Below are 12,879 nucleotides of genomic sequence, written 5' to 3'. Positions count from 1 at the left end.
GAGTGTTGAGGTCTCCTACAATATTGTTTTGGGGTCTTTCTTTCTTTTTAGCTCTAATGGTATTTGCTTTATATATCTGGGTACTCCAGTGTTAAGTACATATGTATTTAGAATTGTTATATCCTCTTACCAAATTTACCCTTCTATCATTATATATTGACATTCTTTGTCTCTTTTTGTCTTGAAATATACTTTTTTGTTTTTTGTTTTCTATTTGCTTGGAATATCGTTTTCCATTCCTTTATTTTCAGTCTATGGGTGTCTTTACAGATGAAATAGGTTTCTTGCAGACAACAAGTTGGATCTTTTAAAATCTATTCAGTCACTTTATGTATTTTGATTAGAGAGTTTAGCCCATTCATATTCAATGTTATTATTGATAGGTAAGGACTTGATACTGCTATGTTGTTATTTGATTTCTGGTTGTTTCATGGTCCTCTCTTTCTTCTGTCCTTCCTGTCTTCCTTTATTAAAAGTAATTTTTCTTTGGTACTGTGTTTTAACTCATTGCTTTTTATTTTTGTGTATCTGCTGTAGGTTTTTTGATTTGAGGTTGCCATGAGGCTTGTACATTATTTGGAATTCTGTCAGGAAGTTTTTTGTACCTTCCCTGCTCACTTCCTTCCTTTTTTTGTTTTTTTGTTTTTGGCTTTCTTGCTTTCCTTCGTCTCTTTTTTCCTTATTTATTTAATGTTTTTTTATATCCATATGGACACATAGACATTTATTTCATATTCTTGTTTATAATCCAATACTATTACTATTGATTTTGCTACTCCCATCATTCCAGCTTGGACCGTTGGGAGTTCTTGCAGGTTGGTTCCTAGTCACATTATCTCATACTTTTTTTCTTTTAAAGCACTTTCTTACTTTCTGTCTCTTCAAAATACCCTAGACTCATCTTTTATTTTTTATCTTCAGCCCTAGGATCAGCCATTTACCTGTGAATGTCTAGATCCTTTCACTGAGGATGGTATTTAGAAACCAATATCTGATGGCTAGGTGTGCTCATGGATACTGGGGTGCCATTGCTTTTGGGTCATCTCAACAAACAGAGTTTGAAAATGTATATTTGAAAATGAACTTAGGCATACACACACATATTTTTATACATCTATCTAAACAGATATATTGAAATGTACATAGGTTTTTACTTATGTTCCAAATTCAAATTCAGCACCACAGAGTTCATTCCCGCAATCTTCTTTTGTTCATTTGTAAGAACTTTCATGTACAGCAAGAAACTGGACTCTAATTACCTGCAATTTATGTATTAACATGTAAATAGTTTCAGAATTGCTAACCCATACCCTTGTGAGAAGAAAGCTTACCAACTAGAGCACAGTATTTGTATATAGTTATTGAGTCCTAACAATACCCTGTTAAAATGCTGTTTTCCAAAATTACTTAACTCAGGACATTTTATATCCACTCTTTTCAACATGGTTGTGTCAAATATTGTAATACAGTTTGATTCCTTTATCACTGTCTACATTTCATCTGAATCATTCCTACATTTTTGTTGATTTTTAAAATTTGCATAGAGTATAATTCAATTTTGTGGTGTACAGTTTCATGGGCTTTGACAGCTGTCTAGGGTCACTTCCACAGTACCATACAGAACCGGTTTATTACCCCCAACATTCTTTCATGCTGCCCCTTCATAGTCAACTTCTTCCCAATTCCCATCTTTTGGCAACCACTGATCATGTTACATCATTTTAATTTTGCTTTTCTACAATGTCATATAATTAAATTCATATAATATAATGAATAGCCTTTTGGACCTGACTTTCTTTACTTATAGAAATGCATTTAAGTTTCATCTATGTTTAGGGTGAATCAATATCTTTTCCTTTTTATAGACATGTGGTATTCTATTGTATCAATGCACCATAGTTTATCCATTCTTGTGTTGAAAGACATCTGGTTTATTTTCAGATTCTGGCAATTATGAAGGAAGTGGATATAAACATCCACAAACAGGTTTTACTTTAAATGTTAGTTTTCAATTTGCTGCAGTAAATATTTAAAACTGAGGTAGCTGGGTCATATAATAAGTGTATTTTTACCTATTTTTCTAGGAGAGAGTTAACTTGGCTGAACTAAAACTCCAATCTCTATCTCCCTTGCAGTGGACACAGCTAAAATCCTGATTCATTCTTGCATACATATATATCATATATTTACTATATAAAAATATGTCTTTCTATATAACCATATACACAGACACAGATATTTTATCATTGTCATCTGTTAACATGTTAGTTCACCAAACAACTCAAACATTCTGAAAGCCAGAATCTTAGTTTTGTTCCTTTTTTTATTTTATGTTTATTTAATTATGTAGTATGTATACTTTTACAACTGATCTATTTTAGGCAACATCATATTTGTGATACTCATCCATACCATTGCATATAACTACACTTTGTTCTCTTTAAAATGAATTACTTATTTTTACATTGTGGTAAAATATATATAAAATTTACTATTTTAACTATTTTTAAATGTACTCTTTAGTGGCCTTAAGTACACTCACATAATTTTAAGGTATATAAACCTATGTACATAGAGAGATTGCACAACAATGTGAAAATACTTAAGGACACTAGACTGTACACTTGAAATGGTTAAAAATGGTGTGTGTGTGTGTGTGTGTGTGTGTGTGTGTGTGTGTGTCTGTATACAATGATTGCATATATATTTTTATATACCCACCATATTTATCCATAAAGGGCATTATACATCTTAAAATTATAAACTTCTATTTATAAATTATCTTATTAAAAGTGGAAAGAAAAACATTCCATAAAATAGAAAGTGTTAATAAAGATGTAGAGAAATTGAAAAGCTTGTGCACTGTGGGTGGGAGTGTAAAATGATATATAGTCTATGGAAAACAGTATAGCAGTTTCTTTATAAAATATGATTTTCTTGTAATCCAACAATGCTACTTTTGAATACATTTCTAAAATATTTAAAAGTGAAACTTGGGAGAGATTTTAACACGCCTATACTGAGACCAGCATTATTCACATTAGCCAAATGTGGAAGTAAGTCGAGCATCCATTGAAGGATAAATGGATAAACAACCTGTAGTAAATAAATACAATAGAATATAATTCATCTTTTAAAAAGAAGGAAATTTTAACACAAGCTGCAACACGTTAAACCGTTAAGGATATAATGTCAAGCAAAATAAACCAGTCACAAAAGAACAAATAATTCCACTTATATGAGGCACCTAGAGTAATGAAATTTACAGAGACAGAAAGTACAATGGTGATTGCTAAGGGCTGGAGGAGGGGAGGAAAGGGAGGTTATTTTTTAATGGATACGGAGTTTTACTTTTGCAAGACAAAAGAGTGTTCCCAAGAGAGATGGTGGTCATGGTTGCAGAACAATGTGAATGTACTTAATACCACTAAAATGTGCACTTAATATTGACAAAGTAAAAAATCATATGTATGTACATTATTCCACAATTTAAAAAAGGAAAATTGTCAGGCTTAGGCATAAAAATATAATAGGAAAATAGTGCAGGCCTAAAAATAGGAAGTAATTAAACTCATCATGTTATAAAAATCAAATCAGTCCTTCAACTATGTTTTAAAATATATATCACTGATGGATGAATGATTTATTCCAACACAAATGATATCATAAAAACACAAAATAAAACATGAGAATTTCATGCAAATAATTTAGAAGACCAATACTGCTTAAGTACACAATAAAACATTACAGTTATTTAGGATAAGAATGACACATTTGAATGTATTATTTTTTCAGGGAGCTTAAACAGAAAGAAAGTTAAAATTAACTAGTAGCTAGATAATAAATTAAAATTAAATTTGTAAGGGGATAATTCATTTTAAGTAATTCTCCAACAGAGCAAAACTGATGAAATATTCAAAATTAATTGAAATGGAAACAAATATTGACTAAAACTAAAAATTTCAAACCTACTAATAACTTGAAAACTGTGATTAGATAGAGGTTTAAATGTCTATTTAGTTAATTTTACCCAATAAATAAGCAGTAAAGATTTTCATAACATGTTTGTGAGGGTGTCAGTTGAAAAAATATTAAAGCTAGAAGAAATGGCAAAATCTCCTGGATACGATTCTGGTATTTAGAGAAACTGGAATCTGAGAAAGCTCACTTGGTGTAAGGAGCAGAGTCAAGAGATATGAGGACCGTCTTGCACATCTGGGTGTGACTCCATCCCCCAAACTTCCAGTGCTGTTACCACCACCTTCCCCACATCTTCCCCATGTACTGCCATGGCAACAGGAGGAATTCTGATTAAATACTCCCCAAAAGGACCTTATTATTATACTCTCTTTCCTCTTGGATTCTCAGTGGTTCATCCAGGTGTGTTCACACATACCAGATCTCTAGGGCCTGAGACTTCAGACTTTAGATCCCAGCCCAGGCTACACACTATTATCCTGAGGACGTATTTAGCTTCTCTCTGTGGACCAGGGACAGTACTTAGGCTTCCAAGGCAAAACCATAGGAGAAACCCAACCCATATATGACCCTACTTTCACATCTGGATAACCAATACCAGAGTCCACATAAAACCATTCACAATTATCTGTATATCTGACTGCACCTCTCATGAACCAATATCCTTACTGAAGAAGACAATCATAAAATTGCACACAGACATTGGTTCTCCGAGTGTTTTCCCTGGACAAGCAGCATTGGAAACACCTGAGAACTTGTAAGAAAGGCATGTTCTCGGGCTATAGACCAGAAACACTGCATCAGTTACCTGGAGGAGGAGCCCAGCAATCCATGATATTATAAGCTCTCCAGGCAACTCAGATGCCTGCTAAATTTAACACCTTCAGCAATATGTAAGTTAGAGTTTATACTCGAGTTAACAGATAAATTATGCTAGGAATACACCACAAGCATGTGGTGATATTAGAGTTGTGAACAAAACTTTTATAAAAATTTTATAAATAAAAATAAATATGACATAAACAGCCTTTATTGGCTTTTTATTTTACCTATCTCACCTCCCCCTCTCTGCTCTACTTGTGTTTCCTGGGATCACCTCCACAGTGAAGCACTAATACTCATGTCTTGTATCAAAATGATCCAATTTAAAAGAAATTGTAATTTATTTAATGTGGGGAGTTATTTTGTGGGGTCTTTTGAGCCTCCTTCTTTTATTATAAATCTATTCTTTATAAACTGTACCTTTGTCTCTGTGTATTCTTTTATCTCTATATTCTATTATTCTCTATTTTCTATTATTTGCTTATCCTTTGCAACAACCTCTGCCTGAGGGACCCGATTCTTTGCTGGGAGCATAGCTAACTCCCCACAATTTAACATTTCACCAAAGACAAAAGACATATGGTAAAAGAACCAATTTTGCATTTGATGATGAGGTTGAATATAACCTTCTCACTATCATACTGTGTTTGATAAATTTCACCATAGAGTTATAACTAACTAGCAAATGATTAAACAGCCCTTTAAGCACCCCCCCAAAGAGTAAGCACTCCATTTGCATACACAATTAAATTCTTGTGCATCAGGGATGAGTATATTCTAAATTTGAGAGTTATTTATTTATTTTTTGGAATGGGGCCTCACTATGTGTCCCTGGCTGGAGTACAGTGGCTAGTCACAATCAGGCACAATCACAGTGCACATCAGCCTCTAATTCCTGGATTCAAATAATCCTCCCATCTCAGCCTCCTGAACAGCTGGGATTACAGGCACGTAGCACCACACCTGGCTCTGAGGGTTTTTTAATAACACCATGTGAAAGTGCACCAGGTGTTACAAGTGTCAGATCTTGTAAAACAGTTGAAGTAACAACAGCCATCACCATGGCTGTCCTCATGTGTTCTCCTATGCTTCAGATATATGTTTTTGCACAGGGTGCCCATAGGATAGAATTCTGATCAATGTGACTTAGAAACAAGTGCCAGGGAAAATGGCCTTCTTTGAATTAGAAAGCAATGGCTTCCCATCTAATTCCTTATGTCCTTCCAGTTTCACATTTTCTCCTTGTCGCTGTTTGGAATGTGCATTGATGCCTGGAGGTGGGGCAGCCAGCTTGCGGCCCTCAAGGAGTAAAGATGAGCAAAGTGCCTAAGAATAGACAATTACAGAGAGAGTAAATTGAAACAAACTAGTACCTCATGAGGTCACTGCACAGTTTCATCAGTTTTGGGCTTCTACCTATCCATCATGTACATGACACAAAATACACACATTATAATTTGATACTATACAGCAGTCTTTTCTTAGTATACCTGAATACAAACTAGTAACTGCAGAATGGGATGTAATATTATATTTCAATTGCACCAATGTTAAATATGTGAGCATAATCTAACACCCAACATCATTGTATTTATTCTCATCAAGGACACTCCCATTTCTACTCTACACAGGCTTGGTAGAAAGAGAGCATGGTCGGTGAAAGAACTTGCAGACTTCTAGACTAAAAGCTGGGTGGAACTTTGGAGGTTGAGATGCTCACTGCATCTGACTGGCCGACTGCTCCCTCACCTTTCCCAGTGCCCCTCCCACAGCCAGAACCACTTGACAAGACTGACCAATGGGCTGAGTGGAAGTGAAGGTGGTCCCGGCCACCTGTGGGTCAGCCTCCATGGAAGGACACCCACTTACAGTTGATGCAACTTAAATTGGGGTTAAACTTTGTTTGCTCCCTGAGATACTAGGGTTGTGGGTAACCACAGCACACACCCTGATTCTGCCTAGTACACTTTCCCAACGGCATCTTCATCTCAAACATCTAGACTGACAGCCTGACATTTAACCTCATCTCCTTCCCACTGCCACTAACCTAGGCCTGGAAAAGTACAACAATCTCTGTCTCCCCACAGTAGCTGCTCTGCACCATGGCCCAGTAATTCCTCTATATTATAGAACGGGCATCCCCTTCCCTGATGCTCAGACTGCATTCCCCAAGTCCCGGTCTGATCTCCATCACATTTGTCTGTAAAGTGACACCACCTGTAGTTACTCTAAGACCTCAGGGTCATTAAAGTGGGCGTATTTCCAATATTCTCCCCACATTTCAAAACTGTTTTCCATATTTTCTTTCAGCAGGTCCCGTCAACCTAAGAAAGATCCCACCATCACGTCTTATCTGTCTCCACATCTGCCACCATGCTGACTGCCTGGCTTAATGCTCTGGACCATGGGACTACTTTCCTCTTGTCTGAATTAAGTGGTCAGACTTTTGTATTTAAAGCTTGTAAAGGGACTCAAATGCTCCATTTAAAAACTATTTCTCATTGCATTGGAAAAATTCCAAACTACTCCTCAGAACCGACAGAATTGTGTGAGGCAGCATGGGGTGGGGAGAGCAGTGAGGAAGCTGCAGCCATACAGAGCGCAGGCAGAGAGGGGGGCTGGGATGCATGTGTAGCTGGGGATGAAAGTTAAGAGCAAGTGAGGAACAGGAGATCGTTAGCATATAAAACAAGAATTTCTTTTCCTAAAGTCAGAGAGTCAGTTGTGAAGCCTGCAAAATACTCTCCCTGCATGCGGAATTAATTTTGCCTCACCTTGGATGTTTCATTCTTTTGTCTAGAGCTACAAACTCATGCTAATAGAAATATTTTACTCTTAATTTTACAGCTTATATTACACACCCTGCTCTGTGTTGTGTGTTTGTTCACTTCATATAAATGTCAAAACAACTCCTTGCCTTGTGAGGCCTCCCCATTTTTCATTCAAATAAACTGTCCCAGTACAGTCAAAACAGATGATGGTACTTATAAAAAGGGTAAAGGACAATAACTTTTAAATGGCTTAAATAATGTTCTTTAATTGAGAAGAAAAAAATGAAATGTGCCAATTAAAATAAATGTAACAATACATTCACTGTGGAATTACATCTTAACATTAATATCTGAATATCATTAAATTTTATAATAGCATTATTAAAATCCATGAGCAAGTTATATAAACAATACTTTATGAGTGCTGGAACAAGTAAATCATGACAGTCCTTGCAATGAGTGACAGGCAAAAAACACACACACACTATTTGCAGTAGGAGATTCTGGACAAGGAGCCATGATATTTTTGAGAAATGAATTCTATGTAGAGAAAATATATTTTCTTTCAGAATCTGTGGGATTCTAGTTTCTAGTTTGCTAGTGTGCCATCAACCCTTTTAAAATTATATGTTTTGTTTCAACATTTTCTTTTCCTTCCCTTTTTCTTCAGATAGATATTCTCTCTCTCCCTCCCTCTCCATTTCTCTCTCTCTCTCTCTCCATGCACGCGCGCGCGCACACACACACACACAGACATTCATATACACGCACACACACACATAACTTCCTTCATAATTATTGTACTCCTACAATTTATCTTTAGATAGATATATTTGTTAGTGTAAATCAAAACCAAAACTCTGTGTGTGTTTTATAGGTCCAGAGGGTTAACATGCAAAAAGGAAATTATGGGGAAAATATTGTAAATAGTCATACTTGATTAATAAAGATAGCACTTATTATTGCACTCACAAAATTTCTGTTATAACCATAATTATGCCACAGAAGTTAGAAAAAAGAAAATAAAAAAAACTCATGAGATAAATATTCTCCAAATTATTTGGAGTTTAATTCCACTGGGAATAAGGATTGCTAGAAATATCATTGGACTGTATTACCCAATGGTACATTATTGCTATATAATAATACTACCTACAACTTTCAGCAAGGTGGAACATGCTAATATTTGTGGCAGGATAATATGCTATTCGATATACAACAGTATTAAAACATCAAAAACCATTCAGTTTTACTTACTATAAACAAGCAATTTGACACACAGACTGAAGAAAGCATTTTAAAATGCACTGTATCTTCAATGGCTAGTATAGAGTTTACAAACAGTCAAGAAGCATTCTTGTTTTCCTGATACCCTGATATATGTGAAAAGTGTGCTTCCTTTATTTTTTGAACTGAGGCTAAGTATTTAGAAAATTGGATTCACAATAACTCCATGTACTATCAGAGGAGTTTTCTGCACCTATTTCTGATATGTGTAAAGATTTCTTTATTACAACCACATCAACAAATACTTATGACTTCTAATTATTGCTGCTATGAAGATATATTAATATCAATATAGTAAAGGAATGGCCAGACTCTTCTCCTAAATGAGCAATTCATTTCTAAATCTCAGGTTTCCTGTCTGATGCTTTAATGTAGAGTGATGCCCCGAACACCTAACTTATACATCACTTATAACACTGTTATAAGTCAAACAACAAGAGCTTCTCTATTTAGGTTTTCATCTTGCACCCTATGTGTCAGTGCCCTTAAACTTCCATTAGAGAGATGATGTGAATGATGCCAACCTAATAGACAATAGTGTCTCATAGCTCAGCTGTATCAACAATCAACCACATGCCTTTACATAAATAGTAGAAATGAACAGCCTTAAGTTAAATTACATCAATATTTGTTCAAATCTCAAACACTGTCATTACCAAAAGTAAACATTGAATATAGTTATACCCATTGAAGCATCAGCCTCTTTGTTTCTTTGACACATACAATTATATTAACTAATTGCTTTGACTTTGAGTTATTCTTTGTAATAAACATTCCAATTTAGAGTAATGTCTAAGAGTGTTAGTGCGTTAGTCCTTTGTAGGGTGATTCCTCTGATTTTTATTTAGACATAATTTTTGATTAAATAAATTCCCACATATATTGTATCTATAAAATTGCTTCCTAGTGTTAACTCTCTATTGTTTTCTAAGGCATATATTTTGGACAAAGGTTGTTCCATATTTGTAACGTTTTTAAGAGTTCTCTTCTACAGGTTTATCTGTTCAGTAAGATATTAGCAACAGTTAAAGATTTTGCTACCTGCTTTACATTTGTAATTCTTTTTCTATAATGTAAAGACTGTGGTGCTTTCTAAGGTATATATTTTTGAAAAAGACTTTTCCAAAATTATTATATGTATATGGCTCCTATCCAGTATTAATTCTTTGATGTTGAGTAAGGTATGAGCACCATTTAATGGTTTTGGCACTTTCTTTATACTCGCAGGGTTTGTAAGTGGTATGAATTCTCTTGTGCTTAGTAAGGTCCGATCCAAAATTAAAGGCTCTGCCACACTCTTCACATTTGTAGGGTTTCTCTCCAGTATGGATTATCCAATGTTGTGTAAGCTGTGTGCACTGCTTAAAGACTTTGCCACATTGTTTAAATTTAAAAGCCTTCTCTCCAGTATGGATTCTCTGATGTTGTGTAAGTTTTGAGTGCCAGTGAAAGGCTTTTCCACATTCTTTACATTTGTAGAGTTTCTCACCAGTGTGGATTTTATGACATCTATAAGGGTTCAGTACTAATTAAAGGCTTTGCCACATTCTCTACATTTGAATGGGTTCTCTCCAGTAAAGATTTTCTTATGCCTACGTAGATGTGATACCCGAGTAAAGAGTTTTCCACATTTACTGCATCTGAATGAATTTTCTCCAATAAGAATTCTCTGACATTGGGTAAGTTTGGGAACTGGTTAAAAATTTTACCATATTTGTTACATTTGTGGATATTTCTTCAATGTAGACAACAGATTGATGAGAGCATTTAAAAACATATTTATCAAATGCTATCTTCTTGGCAGAATATGGACATATTCTTGCCTTGTAGACTTTGCTAACTTTAGCTGACAGAGGCCCAATCCTCAGAGTTTTAATGACAGCACAGTAGGGGGACCTCAACCCTTTTCATGGTAACCTCTCTCAGGAGTGGGAAATCCCTGGCGTACTTCTGGATCCCTAAAATTTAGAAAAGAAGTCTGCAAAGAACCACATCAAAACCCCACAAACAAAAACAATCCTGAGTCCTCAAATATCCATAGTAGGGACCTCATGCCCCATGTGTGAGTTATCAGGGTCACCTTCTCTTGCAATCACTTTAATGTAGGGCAAATCAAAAGGACTTACCTTCTTTGACAATAAAATAGATGCTTTCTACTTCTCATTCTCTTCTGCCTTCTCTGTCACTGGTCCTGCAGTTTTCACTATGGTTACAGATCAAGTTCTGTCAAGAAGCCAGTTACAAATGTAGAAGATGCAGGCTGATCAGACATAAGAGGAAAGGATCAGACCATCTAGAAAAAGTAAATTGTTAAAGGTTTCTCTAGAATCTAAAGGGGATTAACAACATGGGGTGAAGGTGAAATACATATAGTAGTAAAGTAACCAGGATGTGGACGTGGAAAAGGGGTTCTCTAACTTACTGAGGCTTAATGTTAGTTTGCCATCATCTTGCGTTTCTTGTGTCCACCAGATCAGGCTGCTGAAAATCCGCAGTCCTGGCTGTTATGAACAGCACCAGAACCATCCCTGTAGTAGGGAAACCATCTCTCCAGGATGCGATTTATGAATCATCAGGTGTCATTGGGGGTGGGGACTAGAGTACAGGGTATTAGAAAGCAGAGCTGGGAGGAGGACAGGCATAAATAATGGAGTAAGAGGAATGGGGTGGCTGAAAACCATGGCAGCAACAAATGGACAATAATCTGGAAGGAAAAGAGGAAGAAGTGGGCAGGGAGATCTTCAAGGTAGAGTTGTGGGAAGGAAGGACAGAGAAGATAATCTGGTAGGGTACAAAACAGAAGAAGTTGGACAAATATGGAGGATAGACTGAAGGCCAGAAGATTGAGAAGAAAGGGCAGAAAGGAGGGATGGATAATAAAAACATAAAGAAAAAGAATAAGGGTGATTCTGGTGTTGAGAAAGAGACAGACAAGGTAGCGTTCTTTCTTGCTGTTTTTTCCAATATGAGCTCTAGTTACTCACTTGTCCAAATGAGTCAAAATGAGTAGTGGGATATGCTCACACTTACTTCAGCATTTATCTCACACCCAGCCCTCACGTCATCCCATTACTGAACACCCATTATGACATGTACATTTTCCTCCCTCAGATCTGGTAGGTAGGACCCAACAGCCAGGAAAATGGTTCCAGTTTCTAGGTTTAAGTTCTGTCAAGAAGCCTGTTACAAATGTAGAGAATGCAGTATGGTAAATAGCAATGAGAAGAAATGGGACTATAATGTTACTCTCTCCTCCTTAACTACCATGTAGCTTTTCCCCTCATGAGGGAAAGGCTGATCAAAGGGCTAGGAGAGAGTTAGGGGCTTGGTGCCTAAGGGAATGGTTCTGAAGCAGCAATTAAAAAAATGGATGAAAGCAGGTGGCCCAGTTCTTTAACTTATTATATTTTTCAAATCCCTTTCACATCATGTTATCACTGTGTAAATATGTATGATTAGAGAAGAGATGTTATAACAACTTTACCAATGAAAACACTGAAGAATGAAGAAGGATCTATTATAGACAGGCAGTGGGTGACAAAGCAGGTAGGACTAAAATTTGGGTCAAAAGGATGGAGCAGGTAGAAAGGAGGGCAAAATGACACAAAGTGCTGACCAGAAGCATTTCCTCCTCCTGTCCCTCTAGGCATGACCCTGTAGGTGATTCTCCAGAGTAAAAATTTCCTTTCTGTAGCTTACCTCTTGGTCCCTATGGTCTTTGGTTGATGCTTTGCTTTGAACAGGAACCAAAAACATAGGGCCAAAGCTGGTAACATGAATGCTCACTCCTGAGTGTCTAATGACTTGATTTGGACTTCTTGCTCACTACCTGAGATACCTAACTTCATGTCAGAAGATGAAGGAGGCTACTGCATTCTCTTCCTTTCTTTCGTCTCATGTAGCAACTCTCTCTGCTTAATATTCCTGGTTTCTTTGATCATAATCCAAATCGAATAAAAGGAGGATTAAGGTTGAGAGAAAGGTTTCTTTTTTAATATCAAGAAGATGTACATTTATGAAT

At 36.1% G+C, this 12,879-nt stretch overlaps 1 protein-coding gene across 1 annotated transcript in view; it reads left to right on the top strand.

The window, feature by feature from the left end:
• Positions 1–7,328, top strand: part of LOC123649458 (zinc finger protein 726-like) — an 86,619-nt gene extending 79,291 nt beyond the window's left edge. Inside the window, exon 4 of the mRNA XM_045567613.1 lies at positions 7,111–7,328. Within this exon, the coding sequence (XP_045423569.1) occupies positions 7,111–7,193 (83 nt within the window). The 3' untranslated portion in view covers positions 7,194–7,328. The remainder of the gene's footprint in view (positions 1–7,110) is intronic.
• The last annotated feature ends 5,551 nt before the right edge of the window (positions 7,329–12,879 follow it).

Source organism: Lemur catta, chromosome 13, assembly GCF_020740605.2.
Source record: "Lemur catta isolate mLemCat1 chromosome 13, mLemCat1.pri, whole genome shotgun sequence".
Classification (NCBI taxonomy): Eukaryota; Metazoa; Chordata; class Mammalia; order Primates; family Lemuridae; genus Lemur; species Lemur catta.
This window is presented reverse-complemented; position numbering and strand designations above follow the sequence as displayed.